This window comes from Vitis riparia, chromosome 12 (genome assembly GCF_004353265.1).
Source record: "Vitis riparia cultivar Riparia Gloire de Montpellier isolate 1030 chromosome 12, EGFV_Vit.rip_1.0, whole genome shotgun sequence".
Classification (NCBI taxonomy): Eukaryota; Viridiplantae; Streptophyta; class Magnoliopsida; order Vitales; family Vitaceae; genus Vitis; species Vitis riparia.
In genome coordinates this window covers 3,309,327-3,334,265 of record NC_048442.1, presented here as the reverse complement: position 1 = coordinate 3,334,265, position 24,939 = coordinate 3,309,327, and the positions used below count along the sequence as shown (strand labels likewise).

At 31.6% G+C, this 24,939-nt stretch overlaps 2 protein-coding genes across 3 annotated transcripts; both read right to left on the bottom strand.

The window, feature by feature from the left end:
* Positions 1-11,592: 11,592 nt before the first annotated feature.
* On the bottom strand, positions 11,593-24,235 carry LOC117926137 (probable magnesium transporter NIPA4). Of its 2 annotated transcripts, none has more exons than XM_034845214.1 (3): positions 23,804-24,235; positions 22,018-22,074; positions 11,593-11,666 (listed from the first exon to the last, which is right to left on the bottom strand). In XM_034845214.1, the coding sequence occupies exons 1-3, from the start codon at positions 23,964-23,966 to the stop codon at positions 11,608-11,610; spliced, it is 279 nt and encodes a 92-aa protein (XP_034701105.1). In that variant the 5' UTR covers positions 23,967-24,235; the 3' UTR covers positions 11,593-11,607. The 2 variants fall into 2 exon arrangements, with proteins under 2 accessions (XP_034701105.1, XP_034701104.1); XM_034845213.1 differs by lacking the exon at positions 11,593-11,666 and adding an exon at positions 21,446-21,878.
* LOC117926136 (pentatricopeptide repeat-containing protein At1g26460, mitochondrial-like) lies at positions 15,076-15,815 on the bottom strand. Its single transcript, XM_034845211.1, has 2 exons — positions 15,299-15,815; positions 15,076-15,195 (listed from the first exon to the last, which is right to left on the bottom strand). Exons 1-2 carry the CDS (start codon positions 15,758-15,760, stop codon positions 15,184-15,186), a joined length of 474 nt encoding a protein of 157 aa, XP_034701102.1. The 5' UTR covers positions 15,761-15,815; the 3' UTR covers positions 15,076-15,183.
* Positions 24,236-24,939: the final 704 nt, after the last annotated feature.

Sequence of the window (24,939 nt, the reverse complement as noted above, 5' to 3'; positions counted from 1 at the left end):
TAAGGGGGTGGCAAGTAGGCAACAGGGTATGGTTTATTTTGTTTTCTTATATCTTAATATTATATCATTATTATTTTATTTTTAATTAAAATATCTTAATAAATTATTTTATTATATTTATAATTTACAAAATAAATTATTTAAACATAAAAAACATATTTATTTAAAATAATTCAATCTATTAAATAGATAAAATGTTCATAAGGTACATAATATTTGGTTTCAAATATATATATCAAATAATATTTTTTATATTAATATTTATTTTCTTAGACCTCGTCTTACAAAGTCTTTTATATGATTTCATTAATTTATTTTTTTCTTTTTCTTTTTTTTTTAAGAAAAATTTTGTTAGGAAGAATAGGAAAGGAGTGACTGCTTTCTAGGCTTCAATGGTGACTCAATGCCATTAATAATTGAGTGGAAAGCAAAATAAGAGTCAAAAGAGAAATAAGATGAGCAGAGAAGCACATGGCTTGTCCCTTGAAGGCTAGACATTACATTGGATTCCTTGAAAAATGACCCTGACAACCCTAAGGATACTGCAAAGTACATGAAATAAGCAGAGAATGACAAAGTCTTTATTTTCTTTGCAAGACTTAACAAATACTATGATGAAATGAGAGGTCGAATCCTGGAGAAAACCATCTTTATTTCTTTGAGAAGTTTTTTGAAGTAAGAAAGGAAGAGACTAAGATCCGTTATGATAAACCTTGAGTCACCAAGGGTTAGAACATAATTTAATAGTTATGCCCTTGTTATTAAGGGGTTTCCTCAAGAAAGAGAAAAAAATAGTTCTAAAAAGGGTGGTAGGTCATGGTGTGACCACTCTAAGAAACTCAATCATACTAATTGTTGAGGCCTCACGTCCTTGTGATCCACGTAGCTGCCAAATGGACGCACGCTCTCAACCAATATTGAGTTCTGGTTCAGTAGTCCCTGCAAAAGATGTCCGGACGGGGTGTCCGGACACACCCTCCGATGGTTTTGTCAGCCATGTATATAGAGAGATTAATCAGTTGGCCTTTTACTAGGTATAGCAAGCTTACCTTCCTCCTTGTGTGAAGGTTCATATATATAGTGACAGAAGCTCTACCTCCCTCTTTAATGATGGGAAGACTTTTTGGCTCGTCATGATGCCTCTAGGTGGTGGCAGGGCCATCATCACCCTACGGGCGGCTATCAGAGATCGTGGGAAGTGACTTGCCATCATTCCTGTCCTTTCGCTCTGCAGGTGGCGGAATGTGGGCTGTGGCAGGCTGTCGGGATGACGTAGTAAGACTTGCTTACTTTGGTCAACGATCCGGACAACATATCCGGATAGGATATGGCGATCGTCCGGATGTGATATGGCGATCGTCCGGATGTGATGTTTACGAGTGTCGTGTGCTTCTCCTTGAAGGAGTTCGGATAGGAGAAGCGCGCCACGTGTCCTCTTGGGGAAATCCAAATGAAGCTGATCCGGATAGAAATCCGTGCCACGTGTCATCAGGGGGAGGGGTCCCTACACTAATGACACTTACTAGAAGATTCACAACAAGCCATCAAACTAAAAAAGAAACCTAGTGAGGAGAGTTGTGTTTACCAAAGGCAACAACCTTACTTAGAAACATCTCATTTTACTAAGGATCAAATAGAGCATGTATACAAACTTCTTCAATCTCAAGTCTCCTTAAATTAATCCCTTTTTTGGTCCTTAGCCAAGAAAGATAATTATCTTCCCATAGCCCTTGTTAGCCTTGATTCAAATTGCCCATGAATTATAGATTTTGGTGCAACAGATCACATGATCGGTTCTTCAAATCCATTTTCTTCTTATAGTCCTTGTGCAGGAAACAAAAAATAAATAAAAATAGTTAATGGATCACTTTTAACTATTATTGGAAAAGGATCTATTAAAATTTGCTTACTTCTTACACTCTATAATGTTCCTCATATCCCTAATTTGTGTTGTAATTTATTATTTATTAATAAATTAACCTATTACTTAAAGTATCAAGCTAATTTTTTCTCATCTCAATGTGAATTTTAGGATTTGAACTTGGAGAAGATGATTAGCAATGCTAGACTAAGTGGAGGACTTTATTTCTTTGAAAATGGAATCGAACTAAGTAGGCAAGATCAAAGTACTTGTTTTAATAATTAGTGAGAATAAAATAATGTTATGACATTTTAAGTTAGGACATCCCAATTTTAAATATTTGAAACATCTATTTCCAAAGTTGTTTATTAATAAAGATCTATCTTTATTAAATTGTGAAATTTATGAATTTGCAATGCATCATAATGTATTTTTTTTCTTCACAGCCCTATAAAGCCTCTTAACGTTTTTCGAGTTAATACTTTTTCAGGAAATTAAAAAGTGGATTATGACCTTTATGAATGTTTCTTTGGTGTATTTGCTAAAAGAAAAGTCATAAAGTAGCAAAAGTGTCTAATTTTTTTTTTCACAGAATGATCAAAACATAATTTCAAATAAATATTCAAAATTTTAAAACTGATAATGAAACAAAATAGTTTAATCAATTGTTGGGAAACTACTTTTTGAAAAATGACACAATACATCAAAGTTTTTATGTTGATACACCTTAACAAAATGAAGTGACAAAAAGAAAGAATAGACATCTTTTAAAAGTTGCTAGATCACTCATCTTTTCAACAAAATATCCTAAATACCTCGGGGTGAAACTATTTTAACCACCACCTATTTGATAAATAGGATGCCTAGCTACTTGGTTTTTAAAATATCAAACTCCTCTTGATTTTTTCAACACATTTTTTTTCTACTTCACATATTTCCATGAATTTACGTTTGAAAATTTTTTATTTTATTGCATTTGTTCATATCTATAACCATAATTGCGGAAAATTTGATCCTAGAGCAACCAAATGCATATTTGTTGAATATCCTTCAACACAAAAATGGTATAAATGCTTCAATCTTTGTATCAAAAGAATGTTTGTAACAATGGATGTCATTTTTTTTTAACTTAAACCTTATTTTACTCATGATCATCCTTAGGAGGACAACAAAAGTGAAATTTTCTATGATATCCTGATAGGGGAGAAAGTTATTAGGGGTATAAATGTATGAGCTCCTTTTAACTTTATGAATATGTTTTAAAAAAGTAAAATTTTCTATGATGTCCTAATAAGGGATAAAGTTACTAGGGCCATATATGTATGAGTTCCTTTTAACTTTATGGTTTTAAACCATGAAAACCCCTTAGGCTTGGAGCAAATAATATCTACATGTTTAGGAGTAGGTCATTACAAATAGTATCAAAATCAATCATCAACCTTGGTGTAAAGGGTTGTTTGGCCCCATGAGGGGTGTTTGCCTATTTGGCCCCACAATCTCATGAAACACAATAAGGATATTGTATTTGCATGGGAAGTGATTGTGATATCCCACAATGGATATATATAAGTTTCCTTTAACCTCGTAGATATATTTTAAAGTTGTAAAGGCTACTTGGTCCAAAACAGACAATATCTACACGATTGAGAGTGTGTCCTTACAATCTCATTCCTAATAAGGTGTTTAAGTTATACCAATCACTGTTACAACCACCGTTAGTTCAACAACAATAGGTCATTATAAATGGTATCAAAACCGATTCTTGACCTTAGTGTAGGGGGTTGTTTGGCCCTGTGAGGAGTGTATACTTGTTTAGCACCACAATTCCATAGGATACAACAAGGACATTATATTTGCATGAGGGGTGATTGTAATATCCCACGTAATATCCCACATCGAATAAAGAAAAAAGTTATTACGCCATATATGTATGAGCTCCCCTTAACCTTGTAAACACTTTTTAAAGTTATAAGGGTCATTTGAGCCCAAAACAAATAATATCTACACAATTGAGAGTGAGTCGTTATAATTTCATTCATAACAAGATGTTTAAGTTAAATCAATCACTGTTTCAGCCACCATTAGTTCAACAACAATATGAAACTCTAACAAAATTCCTAGAACAATCTTAAAAAAAAAAACAAAAAAAATAGAAAAACAATCGCCTATGTTTGATAAGTCTATTAGGTGTAAACAAACTCTAGAAACAAACGATTTAGTTATTGAAAATTTTAAATAACCTACCTTAATGTTGACACATAATCAGGACTATGAAAATACTGAATTTAGTAAAAATACAAGTAAAAACAATCAAGAGTTTCGTATCCACTCAAGGATAAATCATATTCAAATGATAGAAGAACCTACTTTATATCAAGGCCATGAATCCATTTTTAGAACAAATTTAATCTCACCACTTGAGAAATATAGGTCTCCATCTAAACCATGTTCTTTTTCCAATATTAAACATGTAAAGTCTTTTAGTGATCTTGATGTCCCTATTACATTTGAAAAAGGTATTAGATGTTGTATTCAACATCCTATATCCAATTTTGTGTCTTATAAGAATTTGTCATCTTCCATTGTCACCTTTCAACTTTCTAGTGTAGAAATTTCGAAGAATATATATGATGCTCTAAAAATTATAGAGTGGAAAGAAGTTGTTCCTATGGAAATGAGAGCCTTTGAGAAAAATAAAACCTAAGAAATGATAACTTTACCTAAGGAGTAGACTGCTAGTATTGGCTACGAGTGAGTATTCACTATCAAATATAATTTTGATGGCTTTTTACAAAAGTATAAGACACACCTTGTTACTAAGGGATTTACATAAACATACGAGATTGATACGAATGGCAACAAGGTGAGTTTGGGATGAGGCACCCACATCCCATTCTCATCCCACTTATACAATTTTTTCTCTATCTTGGTCCCAAAACCAGAGCAAGGCCGATGGATGTGTTCTCATCCCTGTTTACAAAAAAGAACAACAATCCCATCCTGCCTTGTCCCGCTCTGAATTTGTGTTATATTGAATTAGGGCTCTAATACAGAATTATATAACAAGTACAACAAATATGTAAATCTTATGGCCAACAAACAAAAAACATAAATAATAATTCATTATGTACATTTCGCTTAAACAATTCCATAATACATTCTTTGTTTTATAAATACTAATTCCAAACTAGACCATTCCACGTAAATATCAAAATACCCCAGAATCTATTACATAAATTTGAAAAAAAAAAATGGAATTATCATCCAAATACCAAAAGCATTTGCTTTCTTAGACTTGCTCGGCTGGTCTCACAAAGCCTTTTATATGATTTTATTATATTTATAATTAATAAAATAAATTATTTAAATATTAAATCTTTTATATGATTTTATTATTATTTTTTCTTTTTTTAAGAAAATTTTATTATAAACGTTTTGGATAACAGAGAGGATTAGATGGGAGAAAGAGAGAAAATGAGATGTTCAAAGGGAGAATTGTGTTTTGGGCCCAAAAATTAACAAATGGTCCATGTATGTTACAGAATTAAGCCCAACACCCAGACAAAGTCTCAAAATTGAGAAGAAGGTTATACAATTTATAATAAGCCGAAAATGCCCTTTGGCTGGCTAATGTAAAAAAAAAAACAAAATCCACGTTGGATTTGCAAATCGTTTTCCCCAAAATTGAGAGGCGTTTTCACATTCCTGAGTGTCTCCCTCGTTCCCGCCCAAAGAATGCCCTAATCATCTCTTCATCTTCATCTGGAGTTTGCCGACCATCCAATTTTAGGTGTAGACGGTGGAGTTTTTCATCTCTGTCAATCCATTGGTCTCGACGATCACCACCGGATTTGGGTTCCGTGGCGAAGTAGTTGATAGTAGGTTCAGCAATTTCAGTTTATGCTTCATTTCGGCTATCCCGACCATTTCATTTCAGCCCAAATACATTGCCCTAATTTATCTGGCGATTTCAGTGTGTCATTAATCCCCACCGTGGGTGTCGTCCCGTGCTGAGCATTGAGGAGGGAGCTTCTCTGACCATCAGGTAAAGTAGTATTTTTTTTGTAAGCTTAAAGCTTAAACCCCGTAAGTGGCTCTAAGACATGGCGTGGGTTATGGCGTTTTTAAGACATGGCTTACAGTTTGAAATAGTGAGGATCCTCATGGGCTAATTGCATCTGCATGTTGTGGTATCAAAAAAGTTTTTGTTTAGATGATTATGTTTGTGTTCGATTTATATGATTGATAGCCTTGACATGGAAAAATCACTTCTTTTTATTAAACTGTGATGTCACCATGATTCACTTGTTTCTCCATCAATATGAGAACCCTCGATTGCCATTCATGATAATTGTGATGATGAAGACGACATAAAAATATATTTTGATTTTCCTTGCATTTTACTTGGTTCACTTATTTTTGTTTGGTTTAGCATTGCATATTGAATTGAAAAGTTAGTTTTATAGGTGCAATTTTATTCTAATATATGATAAGTAAATGCAAATAGATTTTCTTGTTGCAAACATATTTTTCGTCCTTTCGTTCAAATTATATCATTGAGCATTATATTTACTTCCTCGTGTGGCAGTCTAGTTTAGTATGCTAGTTCGCCTGTTACCTATTTTCGAAAAAAACCCAAGTTCTTTGAACCCTATAGTATGAGATATTGTGGGATACCTAGTATGTGTAGATAGATTATCATTTCGAACTTCATGAAATCTGTAGCTAACATGAATATAAATGCGAAATAAAGAAACAGATCAGTTCAAAGGCAGTTTAACGAGCCTTAATTCTAATTTTGAAATCCAAAATTAAGGGAGTCAATACATAAGAAACCAATTAAGGGATTTGTCCTTGAAATCCAGAATGGTTTCCAACAATCATTGTAGTGGCCAAATACCTCTTTCCATGTTTACTATTCACAATTGCTAAATATCAAACGCATGCAACTCAATATTATTTTCAGCATACAATTGAACCAAATTGAAATTAAGTTAAATTTGAAGTTGTCTATTAAGTATGAGCCAAAACACTAATGACATTGGCATGATCTGTCCATTTATAAGTTTGAAAAGTAATTGTGATGTTCCTATTGGGATCTAGAGGGTCATAGCAATCTGCAAAAAACAGAGAAAGAGTCGACCAACCAGTTAAAAATAGAATAAGTGAAGTAACATTTGGAAAAGTATATGCATAAATGATGCATGATAATCTGGACATGGCGACTAGTAATAGTGTGAAGTTCATAGCAAAAGGGCAGATGAGAGAAAATATGAAGGCCATTTTCTATAAGACGCATAATTGTTTGGTCTATAATATGATATTTGTGCGATGTTTGTATAGGTTAATGGACGCAAGTAATAGGATATATTGTTACATTTTCGTGGGTGGCAAACTTGTCCAAAAAAATGATGGGCAATGGGAATACTTGGGTAGAAGAAGCAAAGGTATTCACATATATAAAGGAATGGCATTTGAAGAATTCACCAAAAAAATCATAGAGAAATTCGACATTTCCCTTGACGTGATGAAGATGCACTACACGCTGAAGTTCAATCCCAGAGTCATCCAAGATTTAGAAGATGAGGATGATTTGGATAACGTGGTTTCCCACAATGATGACTTTGCAAATGTATACCTAGTAGACTTACCCTCTGTGGAAGCCATTGAAGCAAATATCCCGAATTCACAGTTGGCATTTCGGTAATGGACTTTAACATCAATGTTTATTTAAAATGTTGTGAATATCAATTTTACGCATCACGTAGTCTAATTATGCTAATATATGTCAATGCAGAGATCCACCTATCACGTTCCCGTCCTCTAATGCATCATGCGATCCAATTCCTCAAACTATGATGCTATCAAGAGGTTTTGCGTCGCGTTGTGCAGATACTGAGTACATCCCTTTGGAATCGATTCGTTTTCGTGAGGCAATATTAGGGTCGGGACATACATTTAAAAATGCCGAGGAGTTTCGCAATGCAATTTACCAGATGTCATTAGGTGGGAGGTTTGAATACAAGTACAAGAAAAATTCCCCTACACATATGTCTGTCAAGTGTTCGGTTGATGGTTGTCCTTGGAAGATAACAGCTCACGCTGTCGAGGGAAATGTCATCTTGCGAGTTCATACTTACCAAGTGAATCATAATCATATAGCTCAGGATGAGTGTTCATCTAAGGTGAAGGTTTCTTCAAAGAGAGGTGCGGTTGTTGTTGAAGATGTGTTTAGAACCACTCCAGACTATCTTCCCCGTCAAATTTGTAAGGATTTTGAACTTGATCATGGGATTTTGAACGTGGTATGGGTGATGGTGAAGTATCAACATGGATTAGAAATCTAGACAGTTCTTCACAGTCCAAAACTACACATTAGTATTTATTTTTAATTATATGATATATTATTTTATCAAAATACGAAAATACTAAAAATAACTTTAAACCTTTTTTAGTTTGTAATTATATTAGATTAATTAGTTTATCCTTAAAGATATTTAATTTTCAATATTTTTATTTCATAATGACAATTACATTTTTCCATATTCTAAAATGATTATTTAAGTTTTAAGTCAACAACTTAAATATAATTTAACTTAAAATCAATTTAAATCATTAAGTAATAAGTATTAAATTTTACCAAATAACCATTCACTATTTTTAATAAAATTTGGTATTATGAAATTTGTTAAATATAAAATAATAATTGATTAAAATAAAATAAAATAAAAATGGCACCAGATCGACCGGTCGACCAGATCCACTCGACCGGTTCCATGATGAATTTGACATGCTACTGGATGAGAGAGAGTGCAAAATGGCACCCTCGTCCGGAGCTCGACTGGTCGACCAGTCCACTCGACCGGTCCCATGAGGAATTGGACATGCTATTGGATGAGAGAGAATGCAAAATGGCACCCTCGTCCGGGATATCGACCGGTCGACCATATCCGGTCGACCGGTTCCATGATGAATTTGACATGCTACTGGATGAGAGAGAGTGCAAAATGGCACCCTCGTCCGGAGCTCGACCGGTCGACCAGTCCACTCGACCGGTTCCATGCGGAATTGGGCATGCTACTGGATGAGAGAGAATGCAATATGGCACCCTCGTCCGGATATCGACCGGTCGACCATATCCGGTCGACCGGATCCAACATTTCACCTTTTTTTTTTTTTTTTTTTTTCAAAATGACATCAAATAGTTGGTTTTGACTTATTTTAATTATACAGATTTTACAGATTTTCTAAATTAATTGTCCTTTGTTTTTAAAAACCATTTATATAGAATAAAACCACATATGTGGTGAAACTATAATTATGGATGAAGTATAGTTTTAGGGTTATAATGATTATGCTTTTGTTGTAACCGCTTACAACTCTCCCCTCTGATATCAATCTTTTGATATAATAGATTTTTGTCTTCTTTGACCATAGTTTTTTTACATTTAGGATTTTCACATAAACATGTATCTGTATATTTTTATTCTTTAGGATATATATATATATAAGGATAAAGGAAAAAAAATAGTGAATTTTTTATTTATTTTATTTGGGAGTGATAGGAAATAGGAAAGAAAGGAAAATTTATATTTCAAAAACTTTTAATCTTTTCTTTTATAAAGAGAAAAAAAGATGAAGAATAGAAAATAATTTGTGTTAATTAACATATTAACAGCATGGTCTCAAGGACATTTGAAAAACTGCACCATGCCCAATTCAAGTTCATTATAGAATTCATTAATTTGTTAATTAACAACCAAATGGCATCAACATCGTGGCATTTTGTTCTTATTTACTTGTCCAAAAAACGGGTCTAAATGCAAGAAAACATGGGAAAGGAATGCATCAATCATAATGAGAGGAGAGCCACTTGCATCCCAACATGTTGCCTCTAATTCGAGTTAATATGAATTAGCAAACTCCATCAAAGCAAGAAATCAACCCTGAAAAGAACATTGGTTATCACTAGTAGGTCAATGGTCTTTTAGTACCGAGTGTCTCTCCAAAATTAACTACAATTATCTTATGTTAGGTAGTAACACATGTGGCTTCTAACAGGAGTTTCCAACACTTCAACCCTAGGTACATGTTTGATAAACATGCATTATGGACTATTGAAATTTTCAGGCAGGATGATTGATATTATATAATTACATCTTTTTAGTTTTCCCAGAGTGCCGTCTTTTTTCTCTAGGGCATTAAATCACGCTACCTTGCCTAACTCTTTTAATGCATTTCATACACATTTATCTTTAGCTAGTTTTGTAGAATTTTTAGTTTTTGTTTGAGAAAGTTTATGGAAGGAATGAAATTGGAATGGAAAAGAATTTGAAAGGACTGAGCTGCTAGTTTTAAAACTGAAGGACATATGCTTAATTTAGGTCACTGTTTGTTGTGTATAAGGATCCCTTAGAGGAGGGAAACTTAACTATTTTAAACTTCTTTGTGATAATAGATTTGTTCATGAGGCCTTGTATTTGTCTCTGCATTCTCTGTTGCCTTTAGGGTGTTTCATTGTACACATCTTGCTAGGGTGCATCCTCTGGTCCTCTTGTCCTCTTGTCTGATTTTTCCTATTTACCAATGGAGAAAGTTTGTTTTCATTTTTATCTGTGGTTTCATTTCTTTTCTCTATTTTTTTTAGTGGCATTACGTTCATTCTAATTTTGACAAGCCCATTCCCAACAAACACTTTTCTCTAATTACCTTTTGATGGTTCTTTTATGGCTATTTTTCTTATTCATCTCATGCATTTAACCTTAGTCATAAATATAAATGAAATAATATATTGTTTCATAATGGCATGTTTTTCAAGGCTCCATTGTAATGATGTATTAGATAAGTTTGAAGTAATAAATAAAAATAGTTTAGTGAATTTAAATCCATCTTTTATTTTTCTTAACTTTTTTATTATCTTCTACTTTTCATCTCTTTTTATTTTCTTTCCTCAACTTTTTTACTCATATTTTTTAGACCAAAACATAGCCTAAGAAAATGGAATGAATTGATCACTTCGTTAGAACTAGGATGATGACTCATAACCAAAAATTGTAATCCCACATTACCAATATTTAGTCATTTAATTGCATTGTTTAACAAGTTGATTTTCTTAGAACATCCAATATAAGGAAAAATATTTCATTCTCTCATGAAATGTGAGTTCCAAAAATAGTTTTATAACTGATAAAATTTTTCAATTAATAACTATTTAAAAAATTAACAAATTTGCATATTTTGGAACTCTTTTATTAGTCAGTTGGCATACTTGGTGGACATGGGATGGATCCGGTCGACTGGTTACCATAGACCGGTCGCAATCCGGGTAACGATAGTCACATAAAGGACACCAACCGGTCGACCGGTTATCCTAGACCGGTCGACTGGTAATCTTTCTTTTTCATTTTGACACTTCCTATGGGTTTTCAGCTTCAATGGGCCAACAACCAATATAAACGGAGGAAAAACAAAATTTAAAAACAAGAAACATGTGCTGATAAACTGCGAAATAACCAAAATTTAAGTTCAATACATTGGAATTTTAATTGGAATGAAATCCATAATTACATGTCCCGAAACGTATATGATACTATTTGATGAAAATAGTTACAATGTAAAAACTTAAAAGAAGGTTGGTATCTTATTATCCAACTCTTAACATAGATTGGCTTCCTATAAAATAAACTATCTTGATCATCTAGACTTCTCTGTTTTTCTTTTCTCATCTTTCATCTGATGTTAAGCCTCTAATTTTGAAGTATTTCTATTGATCGTGACAAAGCTCTCACTTCAACAATCAACCCACCTGCACACATAAAGGAAAAAACAATTAGTTCAAGGATAAAAGATCATTTATTTGCTTCATCTAAATACGAAAAGGAAAGGGTGCAATTCGACACCCTCATGTACTCGTTTAAGTTGTCCTATTATCCGTCACTCCATACTGTGCACATAATTTTCCATTGATGCAGAGTCATAAATCCGTCTTACAAACAGAAGAAGTCAACATACTCATAATTTAAGAACAATCGACGAGTGTTTTCAAAAAAGTTGAAATCCTTCAATATAGGTAGGGTTATACACACTTGTACAGTTAGCACATTTGGCTTGTACAGTTAGTGTAAATGGCTTGTACAGTTATGCAATCCACCGAAGGGACGACCGAACAAGTGCATATGTGTGGGGCAACAATGTTTCCATTCTCGTGGATGAGGGAAAAGGAGGAAAAACTTAACCCTCATTTCGGTTCCTACGCCTAAGTAATGTGGGGGAGCTAACACAATGAACTAACATTGTACAAATAAAATAATATACGTGGAAGGAGTGTGTTGTCAACCGATATGTGTGAGGAATGTGCACGACGAGTGGAAAATGTTGATGACTAAGTTCTGCACAATCACTTGAAATACATTCAGATACACACCCTTGTACACCCTTGTACATTTAGTACATTGCGATTGTACACTTGGTGTAAAGGCCTTGTACAGTTGGAGCAATTCAACTTAAATAAAACTGAAGGAGTGCATATGGGGGGGTTAACCACATTCCAAAGAAATGGCTGATTGAAAATGGGAAAATGAAACCCAATTTAGGTTCCTATGCAACATAAGTGTGCTACCACAAGGCATTTGAATGTGTACGAAGGGAAATGAGGAATGACTGTGAGGGATGTCCCCCTAGTAAAAAAAAAGAAGGAAATGAGCAACGAGTGTTTTCAAAAAAGTTGAAATCCTTCAATATAGGTAGGGTTGTACACACTTGTACAGTTAGCACATTTGGCTTGTACAGTTAGTGTAAATGGCTTGTACAGTTATGCAATCCACCGAAGGGACGACCGAACAAGTGCATATGTGTGGGGCAACAATGTTTCCATTCTCGTGGATGAGGGAAAAGGAGGAAAAACTTAACCCTCATTTCGGTTCCTACGCCTAAGTAATGTGGGGGAGCTAAAACAATGAACTAACATTGTACAAATAAAATAATATACGTGGAAGGAGTGTGTTGTCAACCGATATGTGTGAGGAATGTGCACGACGAGTGGAAAATGTTGATGACTAAGTTCTTCACAATCACTTGAAATACATTCAGATACACACCCTTGTACACCCTTGTACATTTAGTACATTGCGATTGTACACTTGGTGTAAAGGCCTTGTACAGTTGGAGCAATTCCACTTAAATAAAACTGAAGGAGTGCATATGGGGGGGGGGGGGGGGGGGGGGGGGGGTTAACCACATTCCAAAGAAATGGCTGATTGAAAATGGGAAAATGAAACCCAATTTAGGTTCCTATGCAACATAAGTGTGCTACCACAAGGCATTTGAATGTGTACGAAGGGAAATGAGGAATGACTGTGAGGGATGTCCCCCTAGTAAAAAAAAAGAAGGAAATGAGCAACGATTGTTTTCAAAAAAGTTGAAATCCTTCAATATAGGTAGGGTTGTACACACTTGTACAGTTAGCACATTTGGCTTGTACAGTTAGTGTAAATGGCTTGTACAGTTATGCAATCCACCGAAGGGACGACCGAACAAGTGCATATGGGTAGGGCAACAATGTTTCCATTCTCGTGGATGAGGAATGTGCACGACGAGTTGAAAATGTTGATGACTAAGTTCTTCAAAATCACTTGAAATACCTTCAGATACACACCCTTGTACACCCTTGTATAGTTGGTGTACATGCCTTGTACAGTTGGTGTAAATGCCTTGTACAGTTGCAGGAATTCGACCTACCTACAACTTAAAGAGTGCATATGGTCGGGTTAACCACATCCCAATGTCATGGCTGACTGAAAAGGGGGAAAACACCTTCTTCTCCAGTCATTAGCACATGGTAAGATTTCATTGAAAATTCCGTCTTATTACAGCCTTACATCTAAAAATATCTCATCTTCCTGTATGAAATAAAGATGTTAATAGCTTCCAAAGTATCCCTTGCCAAACCTAACGCCCTGGACATCACTCACAAACATCAAATTTCAAAAAGCCCCACATCTCAAAAAGCCCTGCTAACTCAACCAAAACCTCTCTGTCCACAGCGATGGAAAACAACTCAGGAAATCTGACATGCAGCAGCAACTCCCCACACCATATATCATGACAAAACCTAACTCTTCGCCAATCACCCAAAGAGAAGGAAATGAACCTCATGAACTCATCCCACCCCTAATTGATGCTCTTCCATGAATCTTTACCACTAAGAGCTCCTCACTAAGTCAATAATATGGTGGACTAGACAGAAAATTAAAGCACGGAAAGAAATAAAATCCAATAATGCATGATTTGCATAATTTCAAATCTATTACTCCACAAAACATAAGCACTGGTAATATTTTCCTCTTTGCCTATAAAAAAAAAATGATAAAGGACGAGAAGGGGTTTCATGTATATGTGTGCCTATTTGTTTTTTGACAAATAAAGGTAAGTGTATATTTTTTATGTTCCAGTTTCAGATTCATTAAGACTTTGTTTGGATCATGGAAAGTGTTATGGGAAAGAAATAAAAAATAGTCTGGTTTTCCATAGAAAATTGATAAAAATTGAAATATAATGAAAATTATTTAAGAACTTATACATTCTTAAATTCTTTATTCTCTATAGAAAAGAAGAATAATATTGGAAAAGTATGCTAGAGAAGTTTAAGCTTTTTTTTCTTCCTTTTCCATTTTTTCTCCCAATTGAGTTTCCCTCCTACTTTTCGCGATCTAAATTGAACCTAAACGACTAAAAACAATAAAAGTAAAAATAAACTACACCCTAATCAGATTTCAGTATCACTTTATGGAAAATCAACCAACTATAGTAAATGAATTGTGAGAACAGAAACTTTTACAGATAAGAAGACAAACCGTGTGCAAAGTTTCAAAACCATTCTTGGAGCTTGCCATTACCAAAGGATGTAAAGATGTAAAAGGTGAGAATATATCCTCTTCTGCTTCTTTGGGGGAGTTCCTATAAGCGGTTTCAAACTCATGCAGAGTGCTGAATGCTCTCTGCAAATTCCCCAATGCTGCATCGACATATATTTTTGCAAGATAAGATTCTGGTTGAGGTGCCTTCTTTTGACGCAATGATCGTCGTAGGATCGCCCATGATGCATCTAGAAGAGTACAACTATAAGTCCTACCAGCAGTTCCAAGTGCTGATACAACAAGCCCCTCATCCACAGAGAGTAGAACAAGACCCCTTGCATTCTCACCCCGAGCAATCCATCTGGCCATGAATTCCAAGGCATAAAAAGCTAACTTGCTATTATCCTCTTGCATCGCAATATCTGCAATGAAGATGCACATGTTCCAGGAGGGAGAAAGAGCTTTATTCTAATCCATTGTCTGGTACACACTCCAGAGAAGCGATGTCAGAAACAGAAACATAACCAGAAAGTGTTCCTCCTAACACAAATGATCTAGAAAAAAATTCTAATTAGTCATGTACCTTGCACCTCTCTATAATAGACACCAAAGCAGCCAGCCTGCCTTTGTTAACACAACTTCTCACACACTCAGCAAAAACCCTCATTGACAACATATAACCAGATTTCAAAGTCAAATCAACATATCTCAAGGCAGCATCAATCTGGTCTGTCAAAAACAGCATACCAACAACCAATTCATATGACTCATCATCAGGCATAGATTCCTTTCTTGTCTGCAGCATCCTGATATAAATAAAGTAAAGATCCATCCATAAAAAATAATTGTAGAGCGGGCTCCCTGAGGCGGGGTTGGGAGGAAGTGGAGTGGGAGATGGCGGGGGAAGCCTGGGCTCGACGAGTTGGGCTTCCTGGGAGAGGAATGTGAAGGTGGAAATGGAAGCTTTAAAGGGATTGTTGTGGTGGTTTAGGGTTTTGAGGAGGGTTTTACGGGCTCTGGAGAGGATCGCCATTTGGGACGCCATTGATAAGCTCCGCTCAGTTCAGAGGTTTCATCGAGACTGCTGAAGAAGCGAAGGTGACATGGCATTTCACATTTAACACAATTCTCCCTTTTAATTTACAACAATCTGACTTGAAAATTAGAAGGGTATATAGGTCACTCAATATCTCATAGCCTTTCTATTAATTCTGTAACATATATGGACCATTTGTTAATTTTTGGGCCCAGCTGGGCCCAAAACACAATTCTCCCATGTTCAAAATGAGGGTAGCAGTATAGTAATGAAGGTGTCAGTTAAGGGGATGGTTAGTAGGCAACAGAGAATGGTTCATAAAGATAGGTCGGCTAATGCATGCTGTACTGCACTGCTTCATATCAATCTGTCCACTCATTTAATATTCGCTCGTGGATTGTCCTCTTCTTTATCTCTCCCCAAAATCCATCAAACCCAATCCCCATCTTTCTCTTTCTCTTAAGATTTTACTGAAAATTGAAGTTTTGATGAAGCCAAACCAGACAAGAAACGACGTCGTTTGCTTAAAAAAGGAAAATTGGTCTCAGATGGTGTTTGTATTTTTACTTAATTCTAAATAAAAACTTAATGTTTTATAGTGTTAAACATTAGGTAGTTTATTTTTATAGTATTTTATTTTCATTAAAAAGTAAAGAAAAACTAATATATTATTTTTTTATTTAAAAAAAATTAAAGTGGTATTTATTTTTTATTTAATTCTAAATAGAATCTTAATGTTAATAATATTAAATATTAGGTTGTTTGTTTTTGTAGTTTTTTATTTCTATTAAGTATTAAAAAAATAAAGAAAAATCAATCTATTATTTTTTCTACTTAGAAAAAGATACATATTTTGATTTTTTATATTTAGTAAAAAGTTTATAATAAATTATAAAAAAAAACAAATAACCTAAATTCTAAAAACAAATTACTTTTAATAAAAAGTAAAAAAAAAACAAACACTACAGTGCTATTTGTTTTTTTAGTTAATTTTAAATAGAACCTTAATGTTTAATAGTGTTAAAATTATATTATTTATTTTTGTAGTATTTTATTTATATTAAGTATTAAAAAGTAAAAAAAAAAAACCAATATGTTATTTTTTTATTTAGAAAAAATTACATATTTTGATTTTTTTTTATTTAGTAAAAAGTTTATAATAAGTCAAGAAAAAATAAAAATAAAAACAAACAATCTAAATTCTAAAAACAAATTGAGTAAAAAACAAAAAAAAAAAAAAACAAACAACACCAACCTAAATATTTTAACTTTTTTTATTCAATAAAAAATTTATAATAATTAGTAAAAAAATAAAAAATAAAAAAAACAAAGAAAATAAATTACTTTTAACAAAAGGTAAAAAAAAAAAATAAATAAAAAAAACTTACTTCACCGTAATCTTTTCCCATAATTCAAATCTCTCCCCCCATCTCTCTGTCTTATAAATAGTCTCATTCATTCCATCTAATCCGTAATTATTAGCATAGGAAAAGTGGGGTTGGTGTGACTTTGTGAAGTAAAAATAGAGTTTTGGGTCAAAATGACCCATTTATTAAAAAAAAATATAAAATCTAACAACTTTTTGAAACTTATATTCAAATTGACATATTTGATACCACATGGGCGCTATATCATTAAATTTTTTTTTTTCATCATTTCAATTAAAGTCTTAATTGGTAATTAAAATTCCATTTTTGAATTAAAGTCGCAGTTGTCAACTAAGGCTTCATTTTAAAACTGAAGCATCAGTTAGCAATTGAGGTTTCATTTTTGAACTAAAACAGCAGTTGCCAACTGAGGCTTTAGTTAGTTCTTTTAAAAAATTTAAAATTTAATTAAAAATTATTAAATTATAATTTATTATTAAAATTTAAAAAATATACTTAAATAATAAATTATTTATATTTAAACTTAAAAATCTAGTATTAATTCAATAAACATAAATTGATAAATAGAAAATATTATAAATGAATATTTTATTTATTAATAAATTAATAATCTTAAATAATAAATTTATATAATATATAAATAATATATAAAATTACATAATTTATTAATTTAAGATATTTAATTTGTTGTTTTTTAATATATTAATTTATTTGTATTATGACAAATTTATTTTTATCGAAATAATAGTATAGAATTTTTTTTTTTTTTTTCAAATTTAATTAAAAACTATTAAATTACAATTTATTATTGAAATTAAAAATATATACTTTAATAATAAATTATTTATATTTAAACTATTATTTCGATAAAGATAAATTTATCATAATACAAATAAATTAATATCTTAAAAAACAACAAATTAAATATCTTAAATTAATAAATTATAAAATTTTATATATTATATAAGTTTATTATTTTAAGATTATTAATTTATTAATAAATAAAATATTTAATTATAATATCTTCTATTTATCAATTTATGTTTGTTAAAATAATAATACATTCTTAAATTTAAATATAAATAATTTATTATTTAAGTATATTTTTAAATTTTCAATCATAAATTATAATTTAATAATTTTAATTAAAAATAATTAACTAAAGTCTAAGTTAATAACTACGATTTTAGTTAAAAAAATAAAACTTCAATTGTTAATTGAGGTTTCAATTTAAAAATAAAGTTTCAATTGTCAATTATAATTTTAATTCAAAAATAAAGTCTCAATTACCGATTGATATTTTAACTAAAATGATGAAAAAAAATTAATAATAATAAAAAAAAATAATGATATACGTCAATGTGGTAATAAAAAGGTTAATTTAAATATAAATTTTATAAAATGGTTACATTTTTTTATTTATTAATAAATGAGCCATTTTGACCCGTAAAAATATGGGCTGTGGTAGAGAACGACAACTGATGGGTGAAAGGATATCTGACCTGGGCAGGCAAGGACTGAGCTGTAGCGGAGAGTGGAACAGATAACAGAGGGATGGTACGACTGACATGGGCTGTTTTGAAGCGTGTGGCAGCCAAACAAATGAGCTTCAGCAAGAGGATGCAACGGCTGGTGAAAAGATCTATGTAGCTTCAGCTATAGAAGGCCAATAGGTTAGGATTGTGGGTTTGATTGACATGACAAACCAGTGGATACATAGCTGGTATGGGCTGGTAGTGCAAAGGAATGGGACTTTTCACGATAGTACGATAATTTAAAACAATTATTCTTTAATTATTATAACAGAAAAAATTATTTCAAATATATGATAATTTTTATCATGTAAAAAAAAAGTGAAGGGATAAAATTTTTTTAAACCAAAATCGTTTTTTGAAAAGATAATTTTATTTTCATTTAAAAAAATAAAAATTCAAAAAAGAAATCGCCTCTTCAAGAGACGATTTCCCTTTGATTTTTTTTTAAATTAATATTATAAAAAATAATTTTAAAAACAAAAAATAATCCTAAATTAAAAAAAATTTATTTTTTATAATATTAATTTTTTTGTGGAAAATCGTCTCCAGAGACTATTTACATTGGGGATTTTTTTTTTAATTTGAGATTTTTTTAAAATTTATTTTTTAAAAATATTATTTTTTTAATGGGAAATTCCCTTGGAGATTTTTTTTTAATTTTGGATTTTTTTAATTTTTTTTAAAATATTAATTTTTTTAAATGAGAAATCATCTCTTGAATAGACAATTTCCCTTGAGGATTTTTTTTTTTTAATTTGAGATTTTTTTTAAAAAAAAAAAATTTTAATATTTTTTTAATGAGAAATCGTCTCTTCAAAAGATGATTTCCCTTTGAATTTTATTTTTTAAAATTAGTTTCCAATTTTTTTGTAATATTAATTTTTTCTTTTAATTTGGGATTTTTTTAAAAATTAGTTTCCAATTTTTTTCTTTTAATTTGGGATTTTTTTAAAAAAAAAAAGAAATTATTTTTTATAATATTAATTTTTTTTTAATTTTCTTTTAAGGAAATCATCTCTTCAAGAAATTATTTTTTATAATATTAATTTTAAAAAAATTTTAAAAATTATTTTTTATAATATTAATTTAAATTTTTTTAAATTAGTTTCCAATTTTTTTGTAATATTAACTTTTTTCTTTGGGATTTTTTTTTAAAATTTTTTTAATATTAATTTAATTTTTTTAAAAATTAGTTTTCATTTTTTTTTTCTTTTAATTTGGGATTTTTTTAAAAAAAATTTTAAAGGGAATCGCCTTTTCAAGAGACAATTTCCCTTTGAATATTTTTTTAAAATTAGTTTCTAATTTTTTTGTAATATTAATTTTTTTATTTTAATTTGAGATTTAAAAAAAAAAATTTATAATATTAATTTAAAAAAAAAATTCAAAAGGTTCCCTTTTGAATTTTTATTTTTTTTAAATGGAAAAATCGAGACAATTTCCCTTTTTGAATTTTTTTTTAAATGGAAATAAAATCGTCTTTTCAAAAGACGATTTTGGTTAAAAAAAATTTTATCCATTCACCTCTCCTACGTGGCAAAAACTACCATACATTTGGAATAACTTCTTCTGCTATAATAATTTAAGAATAATTTTTTTAAATTACCATACTATTGTGAAAAGTCCCAAAGGAATGGTGCATGAAATGGGTCCCAGGCTCATGGTCTATGAGGATAACTGGTGGACGTATGGTGTAGTAACTACACAAGGCTAGGAGTAAGGAGGAAAATATCGCGATATATCACCGATATATCTATCGAGAGTGGGCAACACGATATTTCGTGAAGAAAAATTAGAGGATGGATAATGGAAAAAGGGCCAAAAAAAAAAAAGATGAAAATCGTCGATATTTCGATCGGTCAACACAGGATTCGAACCCCAAACAAAAGGTTTGGGATTCAATGCATCCAACCACCAGGGCAAACTTGCCCTTTGTTAAATGGATTGCACTTAAAATATATATTCAAAGTCATCATGTAAAGAAAATTTTAAAAGAAAGTTTTAGAAAGCAAATTAAATATAATTATTTTATAATTAAATAATTTTTTTAATTGATTACCAAAAATATAAAAATTATCATAATAATTTTTTTCATAGTGTTTTCAATATCATTAATGAATTAATTAAATATTAAAAAATTGTACATATATCATAATTTATTTTATATTATTTAATACAATTGAATTAAATGGATCATAATTTTAATATTAATGTATATTAAACTCAGAGATCAAATTTAAAAAATATGGTGCAACTTGCTATCATGCCTGAAAATAATGCTGAGTGCACCAAGAGGAGTGATCAGAATAGCTGGTGCAAACGCATAAGCAGCAAAATTAGCAATTTCCCCAATTGCAATCACCCAAAACACATATCAAGCAACTCATGTAGCTGCACAACTAGTTAATTTTAGAGAAGAAGCAAAACAAGAAGAGTGAATCGGAAGTAGTATTAGATTTGATATGGACTTGGGAATTTCAAATTACTTTAAGTATTGTTGTTAGCATTGGCCAATGGTTTAGATAATGATGTGACTAATTTTTCTAGCCAATGTTTAATTTGTCTCTGCAGTAGAAGCTTTTTATGGTAATATTGATTTTTTAGTTGAGAGCCATGTCTATAATGTTTTTATAGCAATAACATGAATGCATTACTAGATTACTGGACATAGTTGTGGTCCATTTTATTCATTATCTTAAGTTAAAAAGTGAATTGAGAACTTATTATTAAAGTTAGCAGCTTTAACTATGGACTAGTAATAAAGATGTGTCTCTCCAATTCTACTTGTTTCATAAATTTCTCTGTTGTTGGTCTTGCAAAATGATTTAATGTTCCACCTTATCTATGTGTTTACATTGCAATTTAAAAAGAGAGTGAGATTGAATTCAAAATTGTGATCATTGTGACATTGTGTGCATAACCATCATAGATCTGTGTTGTTTTACAAGAGAAATTCAGCTGATGTGTTCTACTAAGTTCTTGGAAGAGAGCATAATCCCCCAAAATTGCTTTACGGTGATCCCATCCATTAAAAGCATAGACAATGCTCATGGAATGGAAGAAGTGGACTTCTTTTTCCTCTCAAGTAAGAAGAATATGGAATTTGTCCTGGAGATCTATCTCAAGTGGCAAGATATTCGGGAAGGGATGCAAAAGGTTCCAAGTTCAAGTCCCCATAGAGACAAAAAAGAACCCCAAAAACACCTATAAAACTATCCAAGTTAGACTGAACATCTCAACCATTATTAGCTCAACTTATCATCCATGTAATGAAATAATAAAATAAATCCTAAAATAGATCTAATCAATCAACCTTCAAACAAAATAACTTCATTAAACTCACTTGTTATCATGCCCACCCACCAAAGTGGCTCATATAAGTAAGAATAACCTCCAACCCCTGTAAAAGCAATAACATTATTTATTGTCAGTAAGACATGTTATTTGCAATGGTAACATGATAATATTGCAAACCATATAAGATTATAAGAGTATGCAAGCGATACATCAAATGGCACGTCAAGCTATTATGAGTGTTATATACATTCATATGCAATAGAAAGATACAAAGCACGTTTAAATGAAAAGTCACCATCACCATACAGCTGTGCATATATCTGCTTCAATGATAAACTAGCACGGTAGCACCAGAAGAAATATAAAGAAATATGAGTCGCAAATCTGATTTTCTTGAAACTGGAAGCATGTGGAAGAAAATTATTTTCAGCACTTCCATTCCATGGACAAAAATCTACCTCCCCTTTCATATGTTTTGTCAATCCTCACTTTCACATACAAATTCGGATTAAATATATTTAGTTAACTTTAAAAAAAAAAAAGTAATAGGTACATACTAGGATGCCCAAAAAATGACAATTCAGAATTTGCGGTTAGTATAGAACACATGATAAATATTATGATCAAACAAAAAGATAATGCTCACAGAAAATCAGAAGTAGTTTCCCCTTCAAGCTCTGCAAAAAGAAGCCCGTAAAATCAAAAGAGCCTCCTTTAATTTAAGATATAGAGACTCCAAATCCTAAAAAGTTATAGTATTGTCTTTCCCACATTTAAACACAGGACAAAAAATTTAATGAGAAACCAATCGGGTCAATTCCTGCACCATCATTTTCAACAAGAGAATCAACATCAGCTCAATTCCACCGATCTATTCAACAAAAGCATATTCCTTGGACCAACTGAAATTGTCAACATCAAATTCCCAATGTTTGATACCTATCACATCTTCAGTTCAAACTGAGCTTTTGAAACCAAGAAACACATGCCCAAACAGCCCATGAAAAAAATCAAAGTAACCGCATTGAAACCAAAAATTAGTCCTACCCTATTCAGATTGGGTAGACGGTTACAATACCATTTTCAAGAAAAGCACCAACACCACCTCAAAATTCTCTAATATATTAAATGCAAAAATACAAGTTTCCCAGATCTATGGAATACAAACATATTCCTCCAAAGATCAAAGGAAATAAATTAAACTCAGAGACTGATGTTTCAATCCAACATTTTCTAAGCCATTATGCACATGCCCAAAAGTGTTCAAATCAAAACACCCCAGTGGATATTGAGCAAAACCTCACTATTTGATAACTTCAAAAACCAAAATTAATCTCAGCCCAAACATGAAAATGCCATCTCAAAATCCCAGCATAATCGAAAACCTACGCCAAACCCCAAAATTCCAACCATTAAAAAACCCAAAAATAATTACATAATGATTTCACGTTAAACAATGACACATCAAACCCATCAAATTTGCAAAAACACGAACATTAAAACACCAAAAAATTTACAGAAAACCTCCCAAGATCCAAGAACGGTGTACCCGCTGTGATTACAAATGCAACAATGCCATCTCAAAATCCTACTAATAAAAAATAAATAAAAAGGATCTTACACCAAACGCCAAGATTTCAACAAGTAAAAACCCAAGCTCTCAAAATTAATCCCAAAATGGACTCACACATACAGCAACGCCACAAAAAATGCCATCAACAAAACCCAACAAATTTGTAAAAACGCACACTAAAATACACAAAAAAAAAAAAAAAAAAAAAACAAAACAAAACAGAAAAAGCAAAATCCCACCAAAACCAAGTACTGCGTACCTGCTCTGATTCCAGAAGCCCCAGCCTTCTTCAACCCCTTCTTCTTGACAATGAAGCTAGCACCAATGAAAAAGCTAGAAGACAGCGCAAGAACCAAACCCTTGATGTTGTCAGCGGACATGCCCTTGTAGGAGTAAGCCCCCTCCTCCCCGGCCGCCGCCATGGCTACGAAACCCTAACCCTAAACCCAACCGCAACCCCAAACCCTAGGTTTCAACTGCCATGGAAAGCACATTCACGATTAACTCGGTTTTCCGCAATTCATCTCAAGACTTTGACTCAGTGAAGAATCAACGATCTTAGAGAGAGAAAAAGCTGAAGATCTGTCGGCGCTTGAAGACAAAGCGGGACGGTGGAAACAGCTGCGAAGGTTTCTTGGATCGCAAGAAAATCAGATAAAAAGGGAAATGGAAATGGAAATGAAAAAGAAAATAGAAGATTTTTTTTTTTTTTTTAAAGTGGATTTTTTTTTACTTGAATAATGACTTTTCTCCAACTAAAAGGTGTGATGAATGCTACTCTACTACTTCATCTCGCTTTCCCTCTTTAAAAAAAAATTAAAATAAATAAATAATATTATTAATATTAATTTTAATAATTATATTTTTCATATTTTGAATTTTTTATGGTGGTTTAAAAAATACTTAAAAATAAAAAATAAAAATAAAACTTTTAAATTATAGTGCTTTTGCAATAAATAATTTGATTAAAATACTTCTATTTATAGTTATAATTTAATTTTGATTGAATTATTTTTGTAATAATGATGTATTTAATCGATTTTGTTAAATTAATGGGTACATATCTCAATTCTTGACTTTTTATATATTCATAAATATTATGGATTTTATCAATTGAAAAGACTAAATCTTATATATTCGTAAATATTATGGATTTTGTCAATTGAAAAGACTAAATCTCGTGTTAGACCAATGATTTGAGCTATATGTTATAATTATTTTGTTTTATTATATCGTATACACCACTTAGTCATATCAATAATTTATTCATTGAGAAGATCCGACCCTTTTCCATGTGTTCATAAATCTGATATATTTTACCCATTGAAAAAACCTAAATTACATGTACTATCAAACTTATGATTTGAATCTACCATTTAATTATTATTATTATTA

Excerpts from the sequence above, each read along its gene's own strand:
- LOC117926136 (XM_034845211.1), bottom strand. The coding sequence starts at position 15,760 with ATGGCGTCCCAAATGGCGATCCTCTCCAGAGCCCGTAAAACCCTCCTC.
- LOC117926137 (XM_034845213.1), bottom strand. The coding sequence starts at position 23,966 with ATGGCGGCGGCCGGGGAGGAGGGGGCTTACTCCTACAAGGGCATGTCC. Across the intron at positions 22,075-23,803 it reads GGCTTCTGGAATCAGAGCAG|GGGTTGGAGGTTATTCTTAC; the intron begins GTACGCAGTACT and ends TTGCTTTTACAG. Across the intron at positions 21,879-22,017 it reads GTGGGTGGGCATGATAACAA|GTGTTTTTGGGGTTCTTTTT; the intron begins GTGAGTTTAATG and ends ATAGTTTTATAG.